Genomic DNA, 26,228 nt, shown 5'->3' on the forward strand with positions numbered 1-26,228 from the left:
CTCTACCTGAAAAAATTGGGTTCAGTGTCCCTTTAAGAAACAGTTACTATAAATAATGATGAAGTCCATAGTAAGTAATTGTAGTAGAAAGTATTTTCAAAGAAAAAAAAAGATAAGAATCACCTAGAGTTTCTAATTTACCTCTGTTATCAAATTTACTTCATTCTATTGATATCCTTTGTTGATATGTAGGTAGGTAGGCTCAGTAGCATGCACATGGCTGGGGGGCAATATATGGCAGCATAAGTTTTGCAAAAATGCTTTGAACAATGTTATACATTTGCAAGACCAATAGATGGCAGCACTGTATGCTTCCATGTAGTGCTTCAGACAAGGACATAGCAAACCTATATACGCTCTTCAGCAAATAATACCTTGAGAACAAAGCAAATTTGATAATATAAGTAAAGTGGAAACATTTTATAAAAATGGTATGCTCTGATTGAACTATGAAACCTGCTCAAATATGGTGTGTTCTCTCTTAAATTATAAGATAAAAGTTTGTGAATTCAGTTAGCGGTAATGTGCAGCCAACTGTTCGATTTGTAAGGTCTTTCACTCACAGGGCAAGGAGTAACAAAACACATCCTTCATGTATCCAATTTTCACACTTTGATACAGATGACCAAGCTAGAGAATTATGTTTCACTTCCACAACTTTGCTTTAGCATAACTTTGTTCAGATACTTACATGGATATAAACACATAAAACATCAATGAGGGATAATAAATGTAATGAAACTGAAGAAATAATCCACTGAACCAGCTGTAGCTGAGAAACTTCTAAATAAATTCACATAAACATAAAGAGATACATTCCCTATAATTTAACATTCTGTAGAGTTGTCTGCCCCCTCTGGCCAATCAGAAATTGTATTTGAGGAATTCTCTTTTAAAGCAGACATGTGGGATCTAAACTTTAGAGGTGACATCACTAGGCACAAATGGTTTTAAGAGCCAGGTTGCTGTAGATGTGACCTAAGGACACTGGCAGTGAAAATCCAGTCATGAAAAGGAAAAATTCTTGTAAAATTGTATCTAAAACTTATATAATTACTTTTTTTTCTCTAGATAGCATCCTGTTTGTTACATAATGTGCCCCGTTGATATGCTGAAGAACTAATTTAAAGGGTTAAGGGGTTAAAAAGCCACACACTCAGCATGTCCTGAGCCATTCTGGAGCAGGCCACAGTAAGTCATTAATTGATACATACATAGCTGCTTTGTACTGGGTTGCCAAGGTGTTCTTCTCAAGAGCAACAGTACACCACGTGGTCATCTTTATTTACGCCCTAAATACTAAGGCCCCATTTATCAAGCTGTGTATGCAGCTCTAAGGGGGTGGGGCAATCGATGCAGACATGAGCGAGCCTGCAGCTGAAAGTTAGGAAACAGCAGTCATCAGACCGCAGCTTCCTAATCAGCTTGCCAGCTATTAGCTGGCGGATTAAATCCCCCTGGGTACGTTCACTTGTGCAATGTTAAAGGGACAGTATACACCAATTTTCATATAACTGCATGTAATAGACACTTCTATAAAGAATAATATGCACAGATACTGATATAAATATCCAGTATAAAACTGTTTAAAAACTTACTTAAAGACCCTTTAAACAAACAGGAGCAAGTTGGAGTAGGTATGTGTCGGTATTCTCCTAAAACTTTGGGGCTTGGTTAGGAGTCGGAAAATCAGAGCAAAAATATAAATTTTTACAAAAAAACAACTGTATAGGTTATATAAATGCATCATCTACAAAACATTTATGCAAAGAAAAATCTAGTGTATAATGTCCCTTTAAATACAGCCAGTGTATTGCAGCAAATCTACAATCCTGGGCAGACAGGTTAACATAAGCGAACACTGTCTGTCTGGCAGAAGATATATGCCGGCCATAGTGAAAATGGACATTTCCTAGAAAATAAAAGGCCCTAAACAATGCAGCAATATGTTGATTCAGCACCACTTCTGATTTTTATTTTTTTATTACTATTTATATATATATTGGGAACTTGTAAAACTTCAGCTGGTTTTAAATATGAAGAGAGAAGCGCTCTACCAGGAATGAACAACAGCTCATCAGCTAGTTCTATGACGATTTACCACCCAGGAGCAGCCTCTTTTAGACCAGTGTGCATTTCACAGAGGAAAACTTTCCTGAAGTATATCAATCTGATCCCCCCAAGTAAGGTCAGTCCAGCCCCAAAATACCAGGCAATTCTCCTCTGAACAAGGAACATGACAACCACAGACGATCGTTTCGGCCTCCTATGGGCCTCGTCAGTGAGGTGCAGCCATATTCCTCTAAGCACACTGGGCAAGGAGTCCACGTCTGGTTGTCCCCATCACCCATAGGGAGACTTCCCCAGGGTCATATTAATTTGCATACGAAGAGAGAAGCGCTCTACCAGGAATGAACAACAACTTATCAGCTAGTTCTATGGCGATTTACCACCTAGGAGCTGCCTCTTTTAGACCAGTGTGCTTTTCACAGAGGAAATTTTTCCTGTAGTATATCAGTCTGATCCCGCCAAGTAAGGTCAGTCCAGCCCCGAAATACCAGGCAATTCTCCTCTGAACAAGAAACATGACAACTCCAGATGATTGTTTCGGCCTCCTATTTGCCTCATTAGTCAGGTGCAGCCACATTTCTCTAAGCACACTGGGCAAGGAGTCCACGTCTAGTTAACCCCATCACCCATAGGGAAACTTCAGTTGGTTTTAAATACGGTTATTTACATTGTTAGAGTTATCTATAATAATCTATTATTATTCCACATAAATCACATGGTAGATTTCCCATTTCCTTACATTTAGCGCATGCAGGTGTGGGGGGTTAACAGCTGCACAACTTTTGAGAAGGAGTTAGGTAGTTCAGTGATGCTAAGGTGTAATGAATGTGGTGACAGCTGGAATCCATTCTTGACCATCCAATAAAATACTATAATGCATACAATAATTAACATAATTACCCCCTTAACAAACCCAGTTGGTGCTTCCTGCTACATTATCTTCTAACTCTAATCCCTAACTACATGTGATCCCTATCACTTGTATTTCCACCTATGTAAGAGCCCTTATTGGTTAACACACCACTAAAATTAACCACTTTTTGAACCTCCTCACCCCCCCCCCATTGAAAAATATTTTCATTTAAGAGGACATTAATGGGTAATTATACTGTAAAAATGTTTTTTCACTTCTTGTGTTTTCAATGACTTGTTATATTTTATTGCTGAAAATATCTGTTTTTATTCATTGAAACCACTACCTAAAATCAACATTTAAATATCTTAATATTGTTTTTACGTACAGAGGGAGTGATTTATGTAAGCAACCATAATATACCAAGCTTTCAAATCGGGGGGAAGCCGAGGTTACAACATGGTGACATCTGTTGGTATATGGAAATGAAAACCTTTACAATTATTTCTTCAATATAAACAAATCTAATATAATTTAAAAATGCATTTGCATATTATTGTTAGGTTAATGTGCCTTAAAGGCACATGAAATGCAAACTTTTTCTTTCATGATTTAGATAGAGCATACAATTTTAAACAACTTTCCAATTTTACTTCTATTATCTAATATGCCTCATTTTTTTCCCCTTTGTTGAAGGGGAAGCAATGCACTACTGGGAGCTAGCTGAACACGTTGGGTGAACAAATGACAAGAGGCATATATGTGCAGCCACCAATCAATCCAAATAATGCATTGCTGCTCCTGAGCCTACCTAGCTATGATTTTCAACCATAAATAAGTAAACTGGAAAGTTGTTTAAAATCGCATGCTCTACCTGAATCATGAAAAGTAAAATTTTACTTTGTGTGTGTGTGTTCTATGAGAGTGTGTGGTATGTGTGTGTGTGTTACATAAGTGTGTGTGTGGTGGGTGGGTGTTGTATAAGAGTGTGTGGTGTGTGTGTGTTACATGAGTGTGTGGTGTGTGTGTGTGTGTGTGTGTGTGTTGTATTAGAGTGTGTGTTGTGTGTGTTGTATGAGAGTATGTGGTGCGTGTTATATGAGAGAGTGTGTGGTGTGTGTGTGTTGTATGAGAGTATGTGTGTGTGTGTTATATGAGAGTGTGTGGTGTGTGTGTTGTATGAGAGTATGTGGTGTGTGTTATATGAGGGAGTGTGTGGTGGGTGGGTGTTGCATGAGAGTATGTGGTGTGTGTTTTGTATGAGAGTGTGTGTGGTGGGTGTGTTGTATGAGAGTATGTGGTGTGTGTGTTATATGTGAGAGTGTGTGGTGTGTGTGTGTGTGTTGTATGAGAGTGTGTGTGGTGGGTGGGTGTTGTATGAGAGTATGTGGTGTGTGTTATATGAAAGAGTGTGTGGTGTGTGTGTTGTATGAGAGTGTGTTTTATGAGAGTATGTGGTATGTGTGTTATATGAGAGTGTGTGGTGTGTGTGTTACATGAGAGTGTGTGGTGTCTATGTTGTATGAGAGTGTGTGTGGTGGGTGGGTGTTGTATGAGAGTATGTGGTGTGTGTGTGTTATATGAGAGAGTGTGTGTTGTATGAGAGTGTGTGTTTTATGAGAGTATGTGGTATGTGTGTTATATGAGAGAGTGTGTGGTGTGTGTGTTGTATGAGAGTGTGTGTGGTGGATGGGTGTTGCATGAGAGTATGAGGTTACAACATGGTGGCACCTGTTGGTTTATGGAAACTAAAACTTTTACAATTATTTCTTCAATATGAGACAGTGTGTGGTGTGTGTTGTAGGAGAGTGTGTGTGGTGTGTGTGTGTGTTGTATGAGAGTATGTAGTATGTGTGTTATATTAGAGAGTGTGTGGTGTGTGTGTTGTATGAGAGTGTGTGTGGTGGTTGGGTGTTGCATGAGAGTATGTGTGGTGTGTGTTGTATGAGAGTGTGTGTGGTGGGTCTGTTGTATGAGAGTATGTGGTATGTGTGTTATATGAGAGAGTGTGTGGTGTGTGTGTTGTATGAGAGAGTGTGTGGTGTGTGTGTTGTATAAGAGTGTGTGTGTGTGGTTGGTGTGTTGTATGATAGTATGTGGTGTGTGTGTTATATGAGGGAGTGTGTGTTGTATGAGAGAGTGTGTGGTGGGTGTTGCAGGAGAGTATGTGGTGTGTGTGTTGTATGAGAGTGTGTGTGGTGGGTGTGTTGTATGAGAGTATGTGGTGTGTGTGTTATATGAGAGAGAGTGTGGTGTGTGTGTGTGTGTGTGTGTGTGTTGTATGAGAGTGTGTGTGGTGGGTGTTGTAGGAGAGTATGTGGTGTGTGTGTTATATGAAAGAGTGTGTGGTGTGTGTGTTGTATGAGAGTGTGTGTTTTATGAGAGTATGTGGTATGTGTGTTATATGAGAGAGTGTGTGGTGTGTGTGTTACATCATGAGAGTGTGTGGTGTGTGTGTTGTATGAGAGTTTGTGTGGTGGGTGTTGTATGAGAGTATGTGGCGTGTGTGTGTGTGTTATATGAGAGAGTGTGTGGTGTATGAGAGTGTGTGGTGTGTGTTGTATGAGAGAATGTGGTATGTGTGTTATATGAGAGAGTGTGTGGTGTGTGTGTTACATGAGAGAGTGTGTGGTGTGTGTGTTGTATGAGAGTGTGTGTGGTAGGTGAGGGTTGCATGAGAGTATGTGGTTAAAGGGACATGAAATGCCAACTTTTTCATTCATGATTCAGATAGAGCATACTGTACAATATTAAACAACTTTCCAATTTACTTCTATTATCTAATTTGCCTATTTTTTCCCCCTTTGTTGAAGGGGAAGCAATGCACTACTGGGAGCTAGCTGAACACGTTGGGTGAACAAATGACAAGAGGCATATATGTGCAGCCACCAATCAATCCAAATAATGCATTGCTGCTTCTGAGCCTACCTAGCTATGATTTTCAACCAGAAATAAGTAAACTGGAAAGTTGTTTAAAATCGCATGCTCTACCTGATTAATGGAAGTTTAAATTTTACTTTTGTGTGTGTGTGTTCTATTAGAGTGTGTGGTATGTGTGTGTGTTATATGAGTGTGTGTGGTGGGTTGGTGTTGTATAAGAGTGTTTGCTGTGTGTGTTATATGAGTGTGTGGTGTGTGTGTTGTATGAGAGTGTGTGTGGTGGGTGGGTGTTGTATGAGAGAGGGTGTAGTGTGTTGGGTGTGTGTTTTATGAGAGTATGTGGTGTGTGTGTTATATGAATGAGTGTGTGGTGTGTGTGTTGTATGAGACTATGTGGTGTGTGTGTTATATGAGAGAGTGTGTAGTGTATGTGTGTGTTGTATAAGAGTGTATGTGGTGGGTTGGGTGTGTTGTATGAGAGTATGTGGTGTGTGTGTTATATGAGATAGTGTGTGGTGAGTGTGTTGTATGAGTGTGTGTGTGGTGGGTGTGTTGTATGAGAGAGTGTGTGGTGTGTTGGGTGTGTGTTGTATGAGAGTATGTGGTGTGTGTGTTATATGAATGAGTGTGTGGTGTGTGTGTTGTATGAGAGTATGTGGTGTGTGTGTTATATGAGAGAGTGTGTAGTGTATGTGTGTGTGTTGTATAAGAGTGTATGTGGTGGGTTGGGTGTGTGTTGTATGAGAGTATGTGGTGTGTGTGTGTTATATGAGATAGTGTGGGGTGTGTGTGTTGTATGAGAGTGTGTGTGGTGGGTGTGTTGTATGAGAGTATGTAGTGTGTGTGTGTGTTATATGAGAGAGTGTGTGGTGTCTGTGTGTTGTATGAGAGTATGTAGTGTGTGTGTTATATGAGAGAGTGTGTGGTGTGTGTGTATTGTATGAGAGTGTGTGTGGTGGGTGTGTTGTATGAGAGTATGTGGTGTGTGTGTTATATGAGAGAGTGTGTGGTGTGTGTGTTGTATGAGAGTGTGTGGTATGTGTGTTTTATATGAGAAAGTGTGTGGTGTGGGTGTTACATGAGAGAGTGTGTGGTGTGTGTTGTATGAGAGTGTGTGTGGTGGGTTGGTGGTACATGAGAGTATGTGGTGTGTGTGTGTTGCATGAGAGTGTGTATGGTTGGTGTGTTGTATGAGAGTATGTGTGTGTGTGTGTTATATGAGAGAGTGTGTAGTGTGTGTGTGTTGTATGAGAGTGTGTGTGGGTGTTGTATGAGAGTATGTGGTATGTGTGTTATATGAGAGAGTGTGTGTTATATAAAAGAGTGTGTGTGGTGGGTGTGTTATATGAGAGAATGTGTGATGTGTGTGTTGTATGAGAGTGTGTGTGTTGTGTGTGTGTTGTATGAGAGTATGTGGTATGTGTGTTATATGAGAGAGTGTGTGCGGTGTGTGTGTTACATGAGAGAGTGTGTGGTGGGTGTGTTGTATGAGAGTATATGGTGTGTGTGTGTGTGTTATATGAGAAAGTGTGTGGTGTGTGTGTGTGTGTGTGTTGTATGAGAGTGTGTGTGGTGGGTGGGTGTTGTATGAGAGTATGTGGTGTGTTTGTTATATGAGAGAGTGTGTGTGTTGTATGAGAGTGTGTGTGGTATGTGTGTGTTGTATGAGAGTATGTGGTGTGTGTGTTACATGAGAGAGTGTCTGGTGTGTGTGTTGTATGAGAGTGTGTGTGGTGGGTGGGTGTTGCTGCATGAGAGTATGTGGTGTGTGTGTGTTATATGAGAGAGTGTGTGGAGTGTGTGGGTTATATGAGAGTATGTGGTGTGTGTGTTGTATAAGTGTATGTTTTATTACCTTTTACAACACTCTAAAAGTTTGACTACAATAACGAATAAAGCTTGCACACATTTTAGTCACTTTGCCAAAAATTGTAGCTATATTACTTCAGAAAAATAAGGGTTGTGAAGGAATGTGGTTTCTTGGCACTGGGCCTTTTATTAAAAAGCTACAAGTCTGTTTCTTTGTATTTGTATCTTCCTTTAAATGTAAAAAGTGGGAAATTCTGTATTGACAGCTGTGTGGCAATGTGTGTGCACAACTTATAGCGACTGTCTTGATATTTATTTTATGATTAGCTTGTCTAGTACAATATGATAAAGCAGTCTAAATGTTTTATTTTGTATTTTTAACATCAGTTAACTTTCTGTTTAACAGCAAACAAAAATTAGATTCACACAGCCTTAAACTTCAAGTCTGTAAAGTCTGTACAGATTATGTGATGGTCTATAAAACAATATATAAATACATTTCACTCACTTTCAAAAAAGATTATTATGGCTAATGTTATGCAAATAGGCAGCCATCTTATTTTAATATGCATTATGCAGTACAAATGCAGTGTTGTTTTGTTGGTTTATTTTAGCAGTAAATGTGTCAAATTGTTACAGATCTCAACAATAAGAAGAAAAAAAACGTGTAGTGCTGTTACCCAGTAAATTAGATTAAAATATGTTGTAGTTATATTGAACAGAAATAAAAGCAATGTAGTGATAATAGATAATATAAAATGCTTAAAGTGACATAAAACTCCAAATTTGTCTTTCATGATTCAGATGGAGCATAGAATTGTAAACAATTTTCCATATTACTTCTGTTATCAAATTTGATTCATTCCCTTGGAATCCTAAGTTGAAGGAGAAGCAATGCACTGCTGGGAACTAACTGAAAATATCTGGTGAACCAATAACAAATGTGTGTAGCCACAAATCAGCTGCAGCATTGCTGTTGCTGAGCATATGTACATATGCTTTTCAACAAAGGATATCAAGATAACAAAGCAAATCGGATAATACAAGTACATTGGAAAGTTGTTTTAAATTGCATGCTCTAGCTGAACTATTAAAGTAAAATTTTTACTTTATGGTCCCTTTAATTATGCTTAGTAAAATGTTACAATATACATTATTGTTTATTTTGTTTAATGGAGGTAACCTAAGTTACAACATAGCAGCTTGTTTATAGACATTAAAACTTTACACTTATTGTGTCACTATTTAAACAACTAATGAAACTACATCTACGTGTTATTCTCAGACTAATCTTTTCTTTGAATGCATCACTCTAGCATTTATTTAGTGTTTAATGTCCCTTTAATAAAATGTATTTAGAAAGAACCCCTATTCCTATTATCCTATAGGGAAGGTGGGAAGGAGGGTATATAACCTTAACCTTCTGGTGTATACCCAGGTACAACAGGAGGCAGTGTCTAATGCCTTAATAATGAAATTTATATTAAAGTAAAAGAGAAAGCAAGCATTATATTGGCACACTTGCAGGTTATATTACCAGGGAGAATGGGTGGTAAAGTGCGGTGTATATATCAGATATTCAACCATTAATTCATAAAACATAACCTTTATTAATTATAACAATATAAAAGCTGTGGACCATGCCACCATTAAAAAACAAGTGTACGTGTGATATGTGTGATTGTGTTTATTTAAAAGCACAAAAAACAACAAATAGTGAGCGCTGCTAATCCTCCGAAATGGGAAAAAATGCCTAGCAATCAAATCTTGAACTTAATAGAACGTAGGTGGAAAATACCATTTGTATAAATAAACACAAATTGTCAATATAGGTAGATTATCAATATAGTTATTAGGTGAACTGTTTCCCAGTATCTATATCCTTCAATGAGAAGGTGTCAGAATAATTCTGCACCAAAATATAAACATATTAGACTTATGGGGAAATAACCTGATCACCTATCCACCACTAGGTGGTATATATGGCACTCCAATTTGCTATATTGTGTTTAAATAGATATTGTAGTAGGACTATTCCACAGTATTGATTAACCTCTTTAGGACATATGACGGAATTTTTCCGTCATAAAACAATTGAGCAAACTGAAAGCTGTGTCCTTAAAGGGTTAAACTAGAAAAGTAGATACCGTGGCAACACTGTGTAAATAAAAGGCTGGAAGAGAAAAATAAGTTTCCTCTAAGTTACCCCAGCCCTTTATCCTAATATACCTCTATTCCTGGCCTAGCAAGCCAGTCACTAGTTATAATAATACCAGTACTAAGTATATTGATATTATACACATATTACCCACCAGCGGTTAGCGTTGTAGTTTAAATTCTATTACTTAGTATTATCTGTATTCTAGGAGGACACCCCTGTGGGGGGAATACTAGTTTTTAACAGTTAAATGTAAATATACGAGTAGCAGTTAAGCTAGCATATATCCCCAGATAATTATCGCTATTAAATACCAACGTTGCCACTACAGTTCTATAAAGTTTCTATATTATTATAACAAAATCAACATGGAGGAGAAGCAGTGCGAACGCCTGACGCGCATTTCGCATCTGCTTTGTCAAAGGCAACCCGCAACTTCACCCGGGCTTCCTTAAAAGGGCCAGGCGGCCAATCCGATCTCTCAAAATTTTCTGCGTCAATTACCTCTCTGCCAATCGCGTTGTCTCTTATGCGATAGGCTTGAGGTAGAGGGTGTGCAATGCTGTAGCCTACAAGGGGCGTGTGTATTCGGTGACGTATATACACACGCCTACCTGTCAAGTGTTTGTAAACAGAGAAACATAGTTTTATCGGATGCGATCGGAGACATCAGTCAATATTCTAAATACTGCTATTTACAGACCCTGTAAGTCACTAATTATTCCGTAGCCAGTATGTTTAGTTCACAAAGAGAAGGTATACCTTTAGGCAAGATTAAGCTAAGATTTATTTTAATCCCATTGATCACATATTCTATCTATAGCTGGTAAAACGGCCATCATATATTAGGGGTGTGAAGATGAACCCATTGCTGTATATATTAATATTTTTCAATATTTTTCTGATACCTTAAAATCACTGGTGGTGAGTGTAGATATATTACTCCTCTAAAATTCCAGTATGAATAACCCTGTCAATTTCTGTGATACTATGTATGGTTTGATGAAGGCAGAATTCTACTTCCAGCCTATCGCAGAAGAGACAACGCGATTGGCTGAGAGGTAATTGATGCGGAAAATTTTGAGAGATTGGATTGGCCGCCTGGCCCTTTTAAGGAAGCCCGGGTGAAGTTGCAGGTTGCCGTTGACAAAGCAGATGCGAAACGCGCGTCATGCATTCGCACTGCTTCTCCTCCATGTTGATTTTGTTATAATAATATAGAAACTTTATAGAACTGTAGCGGTGACGTTGGTATTTAATAGCGATAATTATCTGGGGTTATATGCTAGCTTAACTGCTATTCGTATATTTACATTTAACTGTTAAAAGCTAGTATTCCCCCCACAGGGGTGTCCTCCTAGAATACGAATAATACTAAGTAATAGAATTTGATAATCTACCTATATTGACAATTTGTGTTTATTTATACAAATGGTATTTTCCACCTACGTTCTATTAAGTTCAAGATTTGATTGCTAGGCATTTTTGCCCATTTCGGAGGATTAGCAGCGCTCACTATTTGTTGTTTTTTGTGCTTTTAAATAAACACAATCACACATATCACACGTACACTTGTTTTTTAATGGTGGCATAGTCCACAGCTTTAATATTTCTATAATTAATAAAGGTTATGTTTTATGAATTAATGGTTGAATATCTGATATATATACCGAACTTTACCATCCATTCTCCCTGGTAATATAACCTGCAAGTGTGCCAATATAATGCTTGCTTTCTCTTTTACTTTAATATAAATTCCTTTAATAAAATGCCAGCTATTTTATTACACAACCACTGCCACAAAAAGATTATCACAGCCTTTTACATAACATGTCTCTTAGCTTTCAGAAAAACAGAATTATTTAAAACACCTTTTTTTTTTTTCTTTTTTTAAATGTCATGACATTTTTTGAAAGGGTCAGCCATTCATTCACTGTAGCAAAAAATACTTCTGACCTCTGATAACCAACGTATGAAATTCTCCAGACGACAATATCAGACATCAATTACTAATTAGTTCTCAGGATAAAAGTGTTAGATAACTGAAACTGTCTTAAAATCAGGGTGTGAGAAACTGCTCCAGTATTGAATTATATTAATGAAACCAAGAGGAAATTAATTTCTCTTTATTTTATTTGTGTTGTTAATTTTTCCCAAGCCTAAAAATACTTAATTAAAATAATTAAATTCCTAAGATATATCATGATTTATTTTTGTTTCCAGTAAAAGGATTACAGAAATGTTGTTGTTTCCTGCAACTGATTTGAGACCTATTATTGAGCTTTCCCAACAGAGTTTCCCATCATATGAATCTCATACTAGTTACTTGCAACAGAGGCCTTTGTATTTCAGTTGCATTTTTCCCTTAGAGGTACAGATGTGTATACGCTGTGCAACATCTAATAATATTTGCTGTCCCACTGTACTTTTAAACAATCAGTTATAATGCAAGATCTTTCACAACGCATTTCTTGGCTTAGAACAAACTTGCACCTGGATATCAGACTTTGTGGATCAGAATGTTATCACATTTTTATGTGACACATTAAAAGATTTACTGTATAAAAGAACCATCATTTTCATCTTGTCAGTTTATGTTCTTATCTAAAGTGTTGTCGTCAATAATTCATTACCATTAACTCATTAACTAGGTAATCTTAAAGGGGACATTTATTTTCTGTAATGATTTAAACCGCCGAGGAAAAGGACAGGTTAATCCTTGCCCGAAGAGCTTTTGAAATGGCTTTTGAAAGTGATCATTTTGTACCCCCTTAGGTACAATGTGCCACCAGACCCACGTTAGCCTTTTTTAGTCAGTTTTAAAAAGGCAAATTCTCTGTTTCCTGCCCCATGGGCTAAATAGGGTGTATACCTATAGGCTGTTTTGAAGAGCAGCAGGTGTGACTTTTGTTTAGTCTATTAAAGGGCTAGATTACAAGTGGTGCGCTATTTAGTGCTCCCATTTAAGCGTAAACTTGGCTAGATGTAATCATTTTGCGCGCGTCAGGTTGCACGCTTATTACAAGTTGAAAGTAAACCGTTTTGCACGCAACGCCACTAACCAAAGGAATTTGCAATATTTCAATCGAGTTAATGTATTCTCCTTATAAAAGTCAATGGAGAGTCAGAAGAAAAAAAAACTATTGCTCGCACCCTAACCTGACAGGAGTTAAACTATCCAATGTCTATATTCCTATAGATATATAGGTATATATATATATATATATATAGAACAAAGAATATGAGATGGCGCAAGAAATCAGCTAGTATATATACATATAAATATTAGATGTTACATCATAAAAAGTGCCAGAAAGGAGAGGGATAATCCCCTAACAATGTAACTCTAAGCACTATAGTATAAAGGAAAAAGAATCTATTTCAAGAAAATATATATATACGAAGAAAAAATAAATGGAGATAAAAATAAGTTAAACGAAATCCTAAACACAAGTAGGTGTCACAGTTCCAGATCTCATTGTGCAGGCTACTCCAGAGAGGGAGGATTTGAGACCTTGCTGCATGTCTGAATTTATAGCTGGTAGAAACAAGAGACTGATGGTTACCGGAGCTGAGAGTCTTCTGTCCACACATAAAGCACTGGACCTTGGAAAATCCACACGGAGCTTGGCTATAATTTCTGTGACAAGATTCAGCATATGACCAGAGATCTACTACATACCTGATCCATACTACAGGAGGCGCCTAGCCCATTTGTGAATTCTGCTACATCATTACCTCATCTGATTGAGGGTTCTAGAAGTAAGTGCACATCTAATAGGGGAAACAGCGATGAAGAACTGCTGATTTTGTGCATTGCTTATATATATGTGTGGAGTCTCATATATATACACATTTATTCTGACTTCTATACATCTGGAACTGTGACACCTACTTGTTTTTAGGATTTCGTTTAACTTATTTTTATCTCCATTTATTTTTTCTTTGTATATATATATTTTCTTGAAATAGATTCTTTTTCCTTTATACTATAGTGCTTAGAGTTACATTGTTAGGGGATTATCCCTCTCATTTCTGGCACTTTTTATGATATAACATCTAATATTTATATGTATATATACTAGCTGATCTCTTGCGCCATCTCATATTCTTTGTTCTATGTGTAGTGTATTGGAAGTGTTAAGGGACGCTTCTTTTTCTTTGGGACTAGGCTGCTAGGTACCCTCAGCTAGTGCGAAGTATATAGGGGTCGTGTTGTAATTTCAGGGCGGCATTATATCTGTATAATTGCGCTATAGGGTGAATTGGGGACTGCTGCCCTCAATTCATATCTCTTTCTTTTATATATATATTACATTAACATTATATATATATATATATATATATATATATATATATATATATATATATATATATATATATATATATATATATATATATATATATAGAAATATATATTTAATAATAATAAAAAAATTCTATGTGAAGAACATAGAAATGTATAATATTATTAAAAGTAATGCGCATCAGCTTTCATGCTTTAGGTTTAACGTGGTGTCAGTTAGCGCAAATTAAGTATTACTAATATTACATTGCATTATTGAAATATTAATTATTTAAAAAAATAATAATACTTATTAGAAATGATTATAGTTAGTGTAAAAAATATTAATATATATATATATTCTATGGATTATTTAGAATTTTTTACAGTATCTATAATATATCTATAGGAATAGATCTACAGATATAGGTAAATACATATATATATATATATATATATATATATATATATATATATATATATATATATATATATATATATGTATATGTATTTACAATATAAAATGGGAGCCTCGTTCTCATGCCATTAGAGACGGCTTAGAACCTAGCACAGTGAAGGAAGTAAGTAGCGGAGCAATGGCAGTAAATTGTAAATATATATGCATATGATTATGTACATATATATGTATGTGTTATTATGTGTGTGTGTAGACCACAATGTAAAGGCACAACCGCCAACTTTACAAACCTAAAAACTGCTTTTTGCAGTTATTTTATTAAAAAATAAAGATACTGCTATCTTTATTTTTTCATAAAATATATGACTCTTTATTTTGGGGGCATTTGGGGGACTTTTAGCCACCAATCAGCAAGCGCAACCCAGGTGCTGAGCCAAAAATGGGCCAGGCTCCTAAGCTTACATTCTTGCTTTTCAAATAAAGATAGCAAGAGAATGAAGAAAAATAGATAATCGGAGCAAATTAGAAAGTTGCTTAAAATTTCATGCTCTATCTGAATCATGAAAGTTTAATTTTGACTAGACTATTCCTTTAAGTATATGTCATTGTCTAGTGTGTTTTTTTTTACAACTATGAAACAGACTGTGTAATATCACTTTAAAGGGACACTCAAGTCAAAATTAAACTTTCACGATTCAGATAGAACAACTTTACTTTCCAATTTACTTCCATTAATGAAATGTGCACAGTGTTTTTATATTTACACTTTTTGAGTCGCCAGCAACTACTGAGCATCTGCAAGAAGTCACAAACTATATGTATATGCATTTGTGATTGGCTGATGGCTGTCACATGATACAAGGGGAGTGGAAAAAGACATAACTGAAATTTGTTAGAAAAAATATATATCTACTACTTATTTGAAGTTCAGACTAAGGGCTCGATTTATCAAAGGCTTCGCAAGCCTTTCAACCCCATACGACTGCAGGTTCTCACAAAAGAACCTGCAAAAGAACCTGCATGCCATATTTAAGAGACCGCTGCTTTCCTAACCTTTCGCCACTTCTAAAGTGGCGAATTTCAATCTCCCCGGTATAGTCAGATCGGGGAGATTGACAGCTCCTGCCCGCGCATGATTGGCTGTGCGCAGGCAGGGGGCGGGATTTCACGCAATTGCAAAATAGTGCTCGTGTTGTGCAATTCTGAATTCTGCCAGGAGAATTCAGCCCGCCAGAGGCGAACTGTGGCTTGATAAATCACCCCCTAAGTGCAATTGCATTGTCTTTTCTATCATGCATTGCAAATCTACTGTATTTACTGGTCCTTTAAAGGGGCACTCAATCAAAATTAAACTTTCATTATTCAGATAGAGCATGCCATTTTAAACAACTTTCCAATTTACTTCCATTAACAAAATGTGCACAGTCTTTTTATATTTAAACTTTTTCAGTCACCAGCTCCTGCTGAGCATGTGCAAGAATGTGTGTATGCATTTGTGAATGGCTGATGCTGTCACATGGTATGTGTGTGTATTTGTGATTGGCTGATGGCTGTCACATGGTACATAACTTTTAAAATTGTCCGGAAAAAAAATCTACTACTCATTTGAAGTTCACACTAAGTGTTATTGCATTGTCTTGTTATCTTGCATTTGTTGATTATGCAAATCTATTGTGTTGACTGGTCCTTTAAGGAAAGCATGGCTATGTAGTACAGAAGAGATTAAAAAAAATAAGCAAACCAATAGAGATTAGACTCAGCAAGCAAATTGCAAGAAATTACTGATTATAAATCTTCTAGCTGACCTTTTATTAAACTTAATGATGACTATTTTTTAATTTGAGAAAACGTTTATTACTTTATTTCTTTTTGTAACTAAGTGACTTCTATGTCCCAGTTAAGCTTATCCATAGCTTTATTTTCATAGCAGTTGAAGGTAATTAACTACAGTGGCTTTCCCTTGCAGTTACATCATTAATAATGCATGTACCATTCCATAGCACATATTTGCATAAAACCCTGAAGCTATCATTTAAAAATATTAACTTTTGTATTGTGATTGAAGACTTAAATCTTAAGTGCAAGTTGTTGTATTGTCTGTCGTTATTTACCAGCAAACGGCTTTTGAGGTCAGTAGCTGAACAGATGCCTTCTCTGAGTTTCACAACATATTATTTTACACCCACACCTGTAGGTCTCAGCCTCTGGGTCTGCTGCGTTCACATTGATTAAAGTTTCACACCTCACTCTGCAACTCAAATTTTTTATGGGTTTGTCAATTACATAACCAATTGGGAGAAACAATTAACTGTTTTTCGAAAGCAATTTTTTTTTATTCACATTAATGAATAAAGAATTTGTATCGCTATAGTATCTGCATTTTGTTCAAAACATATTTGGTGAACAATGTGCCTATATCATTTTAAACATGATAAAAAGCGCTATACAAATAAATTATAATAATAATAAATACCATTTTATTATGTGTAGCTTTCCAATTCTAATGATTGTAACACATAGACATACTCTATCTCTTGGAGATAGTAATCTACAAACTTGGAGATTGTAATCTATAATATTTAATTATATGTATTAAAATGTTAATTTTTACTTTCCTATTCCTTTAATCGTTGGTATGTACTAAGCATGTTTAAAAAGACTGTATTTAATGTAAATATGCATTTAAAGGGATAGAAAGGTCAATATTGAAATAGGCATGACTGCATTTAAATTTGAAATAGAAGCTAAAATTCTACTATTAAAAGTTAATACTGCTTTTCTGTGGCATACGCACATATCCTGTGAGGGTTGTGCACCAGTATTCAAACACCACAACTTCTCAGAAAGTCAATGGTGGCTTGTATAACACAAATTATGTCTTCACAGAAGAAATACACACCACTGCCAGCCAGGGGTGGAACTACAGGGGGTGCAGAGGGCGCAATTGCAGGGATTCTTAGATACTTGCACCTGGGCCCTGTGGTTTCTAGTTACGCCTCTGCTGCCAGCTCTTTGACAGAGCATGGTGTTTGAATACTGGGGTACGGCTTTGGTTGCCACCTCAGCCATGTTTGCCCTTCTTAGATTCTTGCACCTGGGCCCTGTGGTTTCTAGTTACGCCTCTGCTGCCAGCTCTTTGACCGAGCATGGTGTTTGAATACTGGGGTATGGCTAGGGTTGCCACCTCAGCCATATTTGCCTGGACACCTATGAGTTACACGTGCTGCAGGGTGTGCAGAGGGGAACATGAACTGAACCCCTGCCCAGCACTATTCATGTTCCTCCTTGCACACCCTGCAGCATGTGTAACTCATAAGTGTCCAGGAAAATATGGCCGAGGTGGCAACCTTGTGCACGGCCCACACAGGATATGTGCATATGCCACAGAAAAACAGTAATAACTCTCACTAGAAGCATTTTTGCTAATGGAAGTATATTGCAAAAGTGCTTCTATTTCTAATTGAAATACATCTATGTACATTTCAAATTTGACTTTTCTATCCCTTTAAGTCATTTGTAAATGACTGTTGAGCTACAGTGCCAGTGAATTTATGTTGATGGACTCTCTCATCTTAATAAAACATAGTCAGAGATACGTATTTGAAAATACTCATACTCTTTAATATAAACATGTAGTTTCCCGGCCGGGTTTGTGTAATTGCATACTGCAAAGATGCGACGATCAAGACAAATAGTTTAATGTCAATAAAAGTGTTAGATCTTAGCACTGTCTTACCACTAGATATCTTGCCCTAAAGGATTATGTGACTGATATGAAGACTGAATACTCATTTAGAGGAGTATGTATACAGTTTGAGTACCATCGTCTTGGCACAACATCAGTGCTCCAGTCAATAAAATAAAAACACTTGTGAATGAAAGGAACAAAAAAGCAGTGTCTTGCAATAGATGTTAATGTCAAAGCAAATTAAACACTCCATTAATCTCTTTTATCTCAACTTACTCCGCTACTTGTCTAAACTTTGCTGTCATCAAGATTTTTTTTTTTAGTCGCATTGTAATGCATATAAAATGATGAAAATAAAGTGCTGTAGAAAGAGTCTTGAAGGATATGAAGTGTATTAACCCAATGGATCCCAAAGGATGCACAGGTGTGCATTTATCCTTGAACGCTGGAGGAGACAGAGCAGATGTTAAAGGGGCACAAATAAATACCTTGTAATTCGGATTTGTTTTTGTACTATGGCATTTAATTAACATACTAGCAGATTGTGAAAAGTTTATGAATTCTTTGCGATATTGTTTGCCACAATAAATGTGTGTGGGGATAAAAACGGCACTGAAAAGTACCTTTACATAGCGGCCTATGGAGATTGTGTTTTTACTTTAAATATATATGTATATGCTTATGTACATACATATTTATGTGTTAATATGTGTATATACGGCATGAGAACAAGGCTCTCATTGGAACCTATGGAAGCACGCTCTTGTGAGAGCAAAACTTCCAAGCAATGGGAACGCGAGGTCGTGTTCGCATTGCACTTTACTTGTAATGCCAGCGCACACAAATATTGCTCTCGCTAAAGCTGGTGGTGTTTGTAAACAATTTAATACACTCCAGTAGATAAATTTTGAAGAAAATGTAGGTTACATAATTTGCTTTTTGGTCTTTCTAGTGAGTATTAGACAAGCACAACTTTATTAGAAAGCAAGAGGTATTTAATATAAATTTTATAGAAACCCCCCACCTGTACATCTGTATTGACTATATTTCTCTTGACATGGACTCAGTTGGGGACCTTAGAAAAAGCATAAAGTGAAAGGTCACATAAATATATGTAGATAATTAGCCGCAGAGAGATAAGCTCAGTTTAATTACTTCCTCTCGTCTACTTCAGAGTAGACATTTGGGCAGCTTTTGTTAATAATACATGTTAATTATAGATACACAAGGTATTTCCATAGAAGATTTGCCGTGGTGCTTAGATTTTAATATGTCTGGCAAAATGAGGAAATATTTTCTTTCAAGTAAACATAAAATCTATAACTTACAAGAGAACAGCGTTGAGCATTACGCCTCCTTTATTAGACTAGTCTTTTAGTAGCAGCTAATTACTAGATTGATACTCTAATGAAATATGTTGACATAACATACTTTATATCATAGCCATGCTTTATATACAGAACCCTGATTAATACTGTCTGCTTTATCTAAGTCTTCTCAGATCAATATTGCATTAGCCAGCCTAGATATGCCTTGTAAGAAATTCAATACTCCTTTGTATGATATTCTGCAAAGCTTCTGGCTGTTCTTGAATGTATAATACACAGAGAGAGCAAAGCTCAGAAATGTCCAGGGGCGCTATTCAGGCCAACTAAATTCAGACATACCAAATAACTACTTAAAAATTATAAGCCAGTGAGTCATATAAAGACTCTTCAGCTATGACTCCATTGCAAACAAAGTTCCTCTGTTTGCAAATCCAGTAACCAAGTTGTCTGTGTCTCCAATGCTACCTGAGTTCAAAGGGTCTATTTATTGTTAAAGTTTATTCCATTTTCTTCTCAGTGTATGACTGTCATTGAGCGCAACAGTTTAACAGTCTTCTGACTCTTAAAGAGACATGAAACACAAAAAAAATTCCTTCAGGATTGAGATAGAGCATACAATTTCAAACAACTTTCTAATTTACTTCAATTATCTAATTTGCTTAGTTCTCTTGGCATCCTTTGTTGAAAAATATACCTAGGTATTCTTAGCTTGGAGCAAGCTGCTGATTGGTTACTGCACATATATGTCTCTTGCCATTGGCTTACTACTTTGTCCCAGTTGTGCATTGCTGCTCCTGAAAAAAAAGGATACCAAGAGAATGAAGCAAAATGAATAATAAAAGTCAATTGAAAAGTTGTTAAAAAATATATATGCGCTATCTAAATCATGAAAGACAAAAAATAGGTTTTATGTCTCTTTAACTAATACTATTTTGGTAGCAACCATAGCTTTTGTGCAATCTTATCTACTAGCAAATAACAATGTAACGATTTATAACAATAATTATCATGTGTTTCTGATCACGTGGGGAAAAGCAATGGTTGTTTTTTTGCTAGTAACTCATGAGATTTCCATAACACTCATGGTCACTGACTTCCTTAAAGGGACATGAAACCAACCTTTTTTTCTTTCACGATTAAGACAGCTAAGGCAATTTTAAATAACTTTCCAATTTACTTCTATTACCTAGTTTGCTTAATTCTTTTGGTATCCTTAGTTGAAATGAATACTTAAGTAGGCTCAAAAGCAGCAATGCATTACTGGGAGATAGCTGCTGATTGGTGGCTGCACATAAATGCCTCTTGCCATTGGTTCACCAGATATGTTCAGCTAGCTCCCAGTAGTGCATTGCTGCACCTTCAACAAAGGTTACCTATCATTCAGAAAGACAGATTAAGTGAAAGACAGATAACTATGGAGAGAAAATAGATAGAGAGTAAATGGCATATACTGAAAGACATACAAATTGATTGATAGATTGATTGATTGATTGTGTTTAATAATGTCTGACTCTTGTGATATCTTTTTATTATTATTATTTCTAATAAATAAGCATTTGTTCCGTCTGAAATTATTTGAGTTCCCATAATGTGTTTCCCTTTATATAATTCAGTCATGGCTTAGTTAATAAGCATAATTATTTTGTTTAAAATGAATAATAAGTATTGATCCTGAGAATTTTAGTACTAACAACACATTCTGCTGTGACTATTCATATTCTGTAATTGGAGGTTCAGACCTAAAGAATAATTAACTTTTCCATAGATCTATAGAGATTCTGAGATGGAAAATATATATTTTATGCTAGACAGTGAAAGGCTACAAGTATATAAAAATATTGGACCCATATGTTCCATACAGTTCCAGCACGTAGAAGTTAACACCTTCACTGCTGGAATAGTTCAGAATACTGTGCTAATGCTGTTTTAACATTTTTGCACTTACTGGATTTAACAGCAATTCCTGGGCTTTTTCTGTGAGTTACCCACACAAATCATATTTTGCTTTTCTCACCAGCAGTTCATGTTATTTTAGAGAATACCTCTAGTTTATAGATATACCACAATGGCAAAAAGTCACCACAAAGAATACAATCTCTTTTTTTTTTTTCACTTCCCCTGTTGCAAGTGTGAATAGGAGAAAGCACTGTGCTTGCACTTTATTTCCAACACATCTGATGGGAGCATTGGATGGGAAGTGAACATATTATTTGTTTCAGGCCTAGGTTTGAGTGAAACAGAGGTTACTTACTGTTTATATTCACCCTAGGTAACTGGTTATCCAAAACAGCAGTGTTATAACTTATCAACGTGTGTGTTTTCAGTACAGTATGTGCTGCTCAGCTAATGGGAAAGTCTACTCCAAAACTGTTATTGTTTAAAAAGATAGATAAATCCCCCCATTCCCCAGCTTTGCACAACCACATTGTTATATTAATATACTTTATAACCTCTAGACCTGTAAAGTTCTACCTGTTTCTAAGCCCCTGCAGGCCACCATTATCTCAGAACATTTTTATGGCTTTTCACACCAAGCCACTGCTCATTTATGTGTACCATATAGATAACATTATGCTCACTCCTGTAGAGTTATTTATGTGTCAGCACTGCTTGGCTTAAAATGGTAAGATGGGTATGAAATAAAGACAGCCAAAGGCACACAGGGCAAGATTTACACAGCTGGCTTCCCTAGATACATGTTAATTAGAACTCTGACTTATCAACTAACGTTCACTCACTATTGCCAACCACAAACCATATATCTGTATAAGAAAGGCTTATATATTACCCAGGAGGTTATTGATTAGCTTTTCTGGGCAAACAAGTTTACAGAACACTGAATATAAGCTGATGAGTAGTGAATTGTAAACTTTTATTACTTTGCCAGCTAGAAAGGTGACCCTCTGAAAAAGGTATCCCTAGGCAACTGCCTACATTGCCCAATAAAAATCTGACCCTAAAGACACAACACAAGTTCTATATTGCACTTTCATATTAAAAATGAAGAATCCGTTTCTAAGGAATTTCTGTGTGGTTCATTATTTGATGGTAAATGGCTTTCATTATACTAGTAAATATGCTGTTTTCTTATATACACAAATATAAGAAATCCTAGACTAAAACAACCAGTCATATAATAGAATGAAATTCAGTTAGTAAACTACACGTTAGGTAGCAGCTAATTACTAAGGAAAATCTGTTCTTGATAAAATTCTACTTGGCATAATAACTAACAAAATCATTTTTAATAAATCAAATAAACAGAGCATTCTACAAGTTCGCAAATATTTATTAAACAACAAATTCACATAGAACAAATTACAAGTCAGTGAATGGTATTGTAGAACGGTATTAAGGAAAAACACCTGTAAATATAAATATACCTTATGCATTAGTGCATATATATATATATATATATATATATATATATATATATATATATATATATATATATACAGGGAGTGCAGAATTATTAGGCAAATGAGTATTTTGACCACATCATCCTCTTTATGCATGTTGTCTTACTCCAAGCTGTATAGGCTCGAAAGCCTACTACCAATTAAGCATATTAGGTGATGTGCATCTCTGTAATGAGAAGGGGTGTGGTCTAATGACATCAACACCCTATATCAGGTGTGCATAATTATTAGGCAACTTCCTTTCCTTTGGCAAAATGGGTCAAAAGAAGGACTTGACAGGCTCAGAAAAGTCAAAAATAGTGAGATATCTTGCAGAGGGATGCAGCACTCTTAAAATTGCAAAGCTTCTGAAGCGTGATTATCGAACAATCAAGCGTTTCATTCAAAATAGTCAACAGGGTCGCAAGAAGCGTGTGGAAAAACCAAGGCGCAAAATAACTGCCCATGAACTGAGAAAAGTCAAGCGTGCAGCTGCCAAGATGCCACTTGCCACCAGTTTGTCCATATTTCAGAGCTGCAACATCACTGGAGTGCCCAAAAGCACAAGGTGTGCAATACACAGAGACATGGCCAAGGTAAGAAAGGCTGAAAGACGACCACCACTGAACAAGACACACAAGCTGAAACGTCAAGACTGGGCCAAGAAATATCTCAAGACTGATTTTTCTAAGGTTTTATGGACTGATGAAATGAGAGTGAGTCTTGATGGGCCAGATGGATGGGCCCGTGGCTGGATTGGTAAAGGGCAGAGAGCTCCAGTCCGACTCAGACGCCAGCAAGGTGGAGGTGGAGTACTAGTTTGGGCTGGTATCATCAAAGATGAGCTTGTGGGGCCTTTTCGGGTTGAGGATGGAGTCAAGCTCAACTCCCAGTCCTACTGCCAGTTTCTGGAAGACACCTTCTTCAAGCAGTGGTACAGGAAGAAGTCTGCATCCTTCAAGAAAAACATGATTTTCATGCAGGACAATGCTCCATCACACGCGTCCAAGTACTCCACAGCGTGGCTGGCAAGAAAGGGTATAAAAGAAGAAAATCTAATGACATGGCCTCCTTGTTCACCTGATCTGAACCCCATTGAGAACCTGTGGTCCATCAACAAATGTGAGATTTACAAGGAGGGAAAACAGTACACCTCTCTGAACAGTGTCTGGGAGGCTGTGGTTGCTGCTGCACGCAATGTTGATGGTGAACAGATCAAAACACTGACAGAATCCATGGATGGCAGGCTTTTGAGTGTCCTTGCAAAGAAAGGTGGCTATATTGGTCACTGATTTGTTTTTGTTTTGTTTTTGAATGTCAGAAATGTATATTTGTGAATGTTGAGATGTTATATTGGTTTCACTGGTAAAAATAAATAATTGAAATGGGTATATATTTGTTTTTTGTTAAGTTGCCTAATAATTATGCACAGTAATAGTCACCTGCACACACAGATATCCCCCTAAAATAGCTATAACTAAAAACAAACTAAAAACTACTTCCAAAACTATTCAGCTTTGATATTAATTAATTTTTTGGATTCATTGAGAACATGGTTGTTGTTCAATAATAAAATTAATCCTCAAAAATACAACTTGCCTAATAATTCTGCACTCCCTGTATATATATAAATGAATTTCCAGAGAGGGCATCTTTTTGTATATATATATATATATATATATATATATATATATATATATATATATATATCAGGGTGAATAAATAATATAAGCGGTGAATCACGAAATAACCTGAAGGTCTCCTGATTAAATAACTAATTTACTGGTTAATTAATTAAACAACTATGAATCTGTATTTGTTATATGTGTTTCTAACAAAATTCTATCTATATACACAGAAATAAAAATGACAAAATATTGTTTTTCTTTTCTTAGTTGGACCCCACATTGGACGTTATTGTGGACAGAACACACCAGGACGAATTCGTTCATCCACTGGAATCTTGTCAATGGTCTTTCATACAGACAGTGCAATAGCAAAGGAAGGCTTCTCAGCAAACTTCACTGTGTTACAAACCAACTACGATAAAGGTCAGTGCTGCATCATGAATATATGTGCCAGTTTTGTACTCAAGTCTACAAGCAGTCACATAAAACATTAAACAAACATCTAAATAAATCAGATCTGCTCTAGAGCAAGTCTTTCTTCTGCTCCTAGCAAAATAATGCTTTTTATCCCAACCAAAAACATCATGATAATTAGTGAATTTTAAAAGCTCCAAGAACAGCTTAGCATCAATTAAAAACAGCAAATATATCTGACATAAAATAAATCTTTGTTTAAAAAAATAAAATAAATTAAGCTCATATAGTGGTCCTATAAAGCAGTATTGTGTAATAACATGCATCATACATTCTAAATATTCTAATTACCAGCAGCTCTGCTAAGCAGATGTTGTTTTTACAAAATGCTGTGTTGCAATTATTTGTTATATATCATTGCATTTAAATATACAGTGTTATGCAGGGAAAAGTTGAGATTTATACACACACAGTATATATGATTTTCATATAAGTCAGTGAGATCACCACCTTCCATTCCTATCATTACTGAAGAATCACAAAGGTGCTAGCAGTCCTGAATTTGTCTGACAGACTTTATTTTATTTGAACAATGCTCTTTCAAACCATCTATACTGCTGTAGAGTACCGTTTAGCCCCACTGCTATGATCAGATAACAAGAAACAGCAGCAAAATGGAACCACAGATCAGAAGGGGAATGGATGTTAAGTCATGTGGTGAATGGAGAGGAAATTATAGGTGACTGTGCAGCTAAAACATATTGTTAAAACAAGACAAGGAGAAAGAAAGAATAGAGGGGAACACAAATTTAAATAGGAAAAATGAATCATTTAGTAGAATATTGTGGGCCGTACCAGTAAAATTTAACATTGTTTATAATTAGCTTTTTTTAAGTACTTGCAAAATGACAGAATAGACCACTGTTTTTCAAACCTGTCCTCATTTTGTGGATATCGGAACTGGAGCACAGGTGAAACAATCAGCTGATTAGTAACCATGGTTATTTTACCTGCTCTCATCCAAGATTATCCAGAAAACCTGAACTGTTGGGGAGGCCCGAGGACAGGTTTGAAAACCAGTGGAATTGACTAAAAGCATTGATTCCTACATATCGCAATGTGAATACTGGTAACATTCTAATATACTTGTCAATACCTATCTCTTTCATATACAGATAAAGTTACTTGCAAAAGTCAATGCAATAATACTTTGATGTGAGATGTTTTTTACATATTTAAGTCCTGATTTTCTGAGGACACAAACAGTATTCTACGCTTGGTGCTAATAAGGTTGATAAA

The 26,228-nt window shown here is 36.2% G+C and overlaps 1 protein-coding gene across 1 annotated transcript in view; it reads left to right on the top strand.

Annotated features, from left to right (window-relative positions):
• NRP1 (neuropilin 1) overlaps nucleotides 1-26,228 on the top strand; it is a 175,409-nt gene that overhangs the window by 76,880 nt on the left and 72,301 nt on the right. Inside the window, exon 6 of the mRNA XM_053713853.1 lies at nucleotides 24,783-24,938. Coding sequence (XP_053569828.1) covers nucleotides 24,783-24,938 — 156 coding nt within the window. The remainder of the gene's footprint in view (nucleotides 1-24,782; nucleotides 24,939-26,228) is intronic.

Source organism: Bombina bombina, chromosome 5, assembly GCF_027579735.1.
Source record: "Bombina bombina isolate aBomBom1 chromosome 5, aBomBom1.pri, whole genome shotgun sequence".
NCBI classification, from domain to species: Eukaryota; Metazoa; Chordata; class Amphibia; order Anura; family Bombinatoridae; genus Bombina; species Bombina bombina.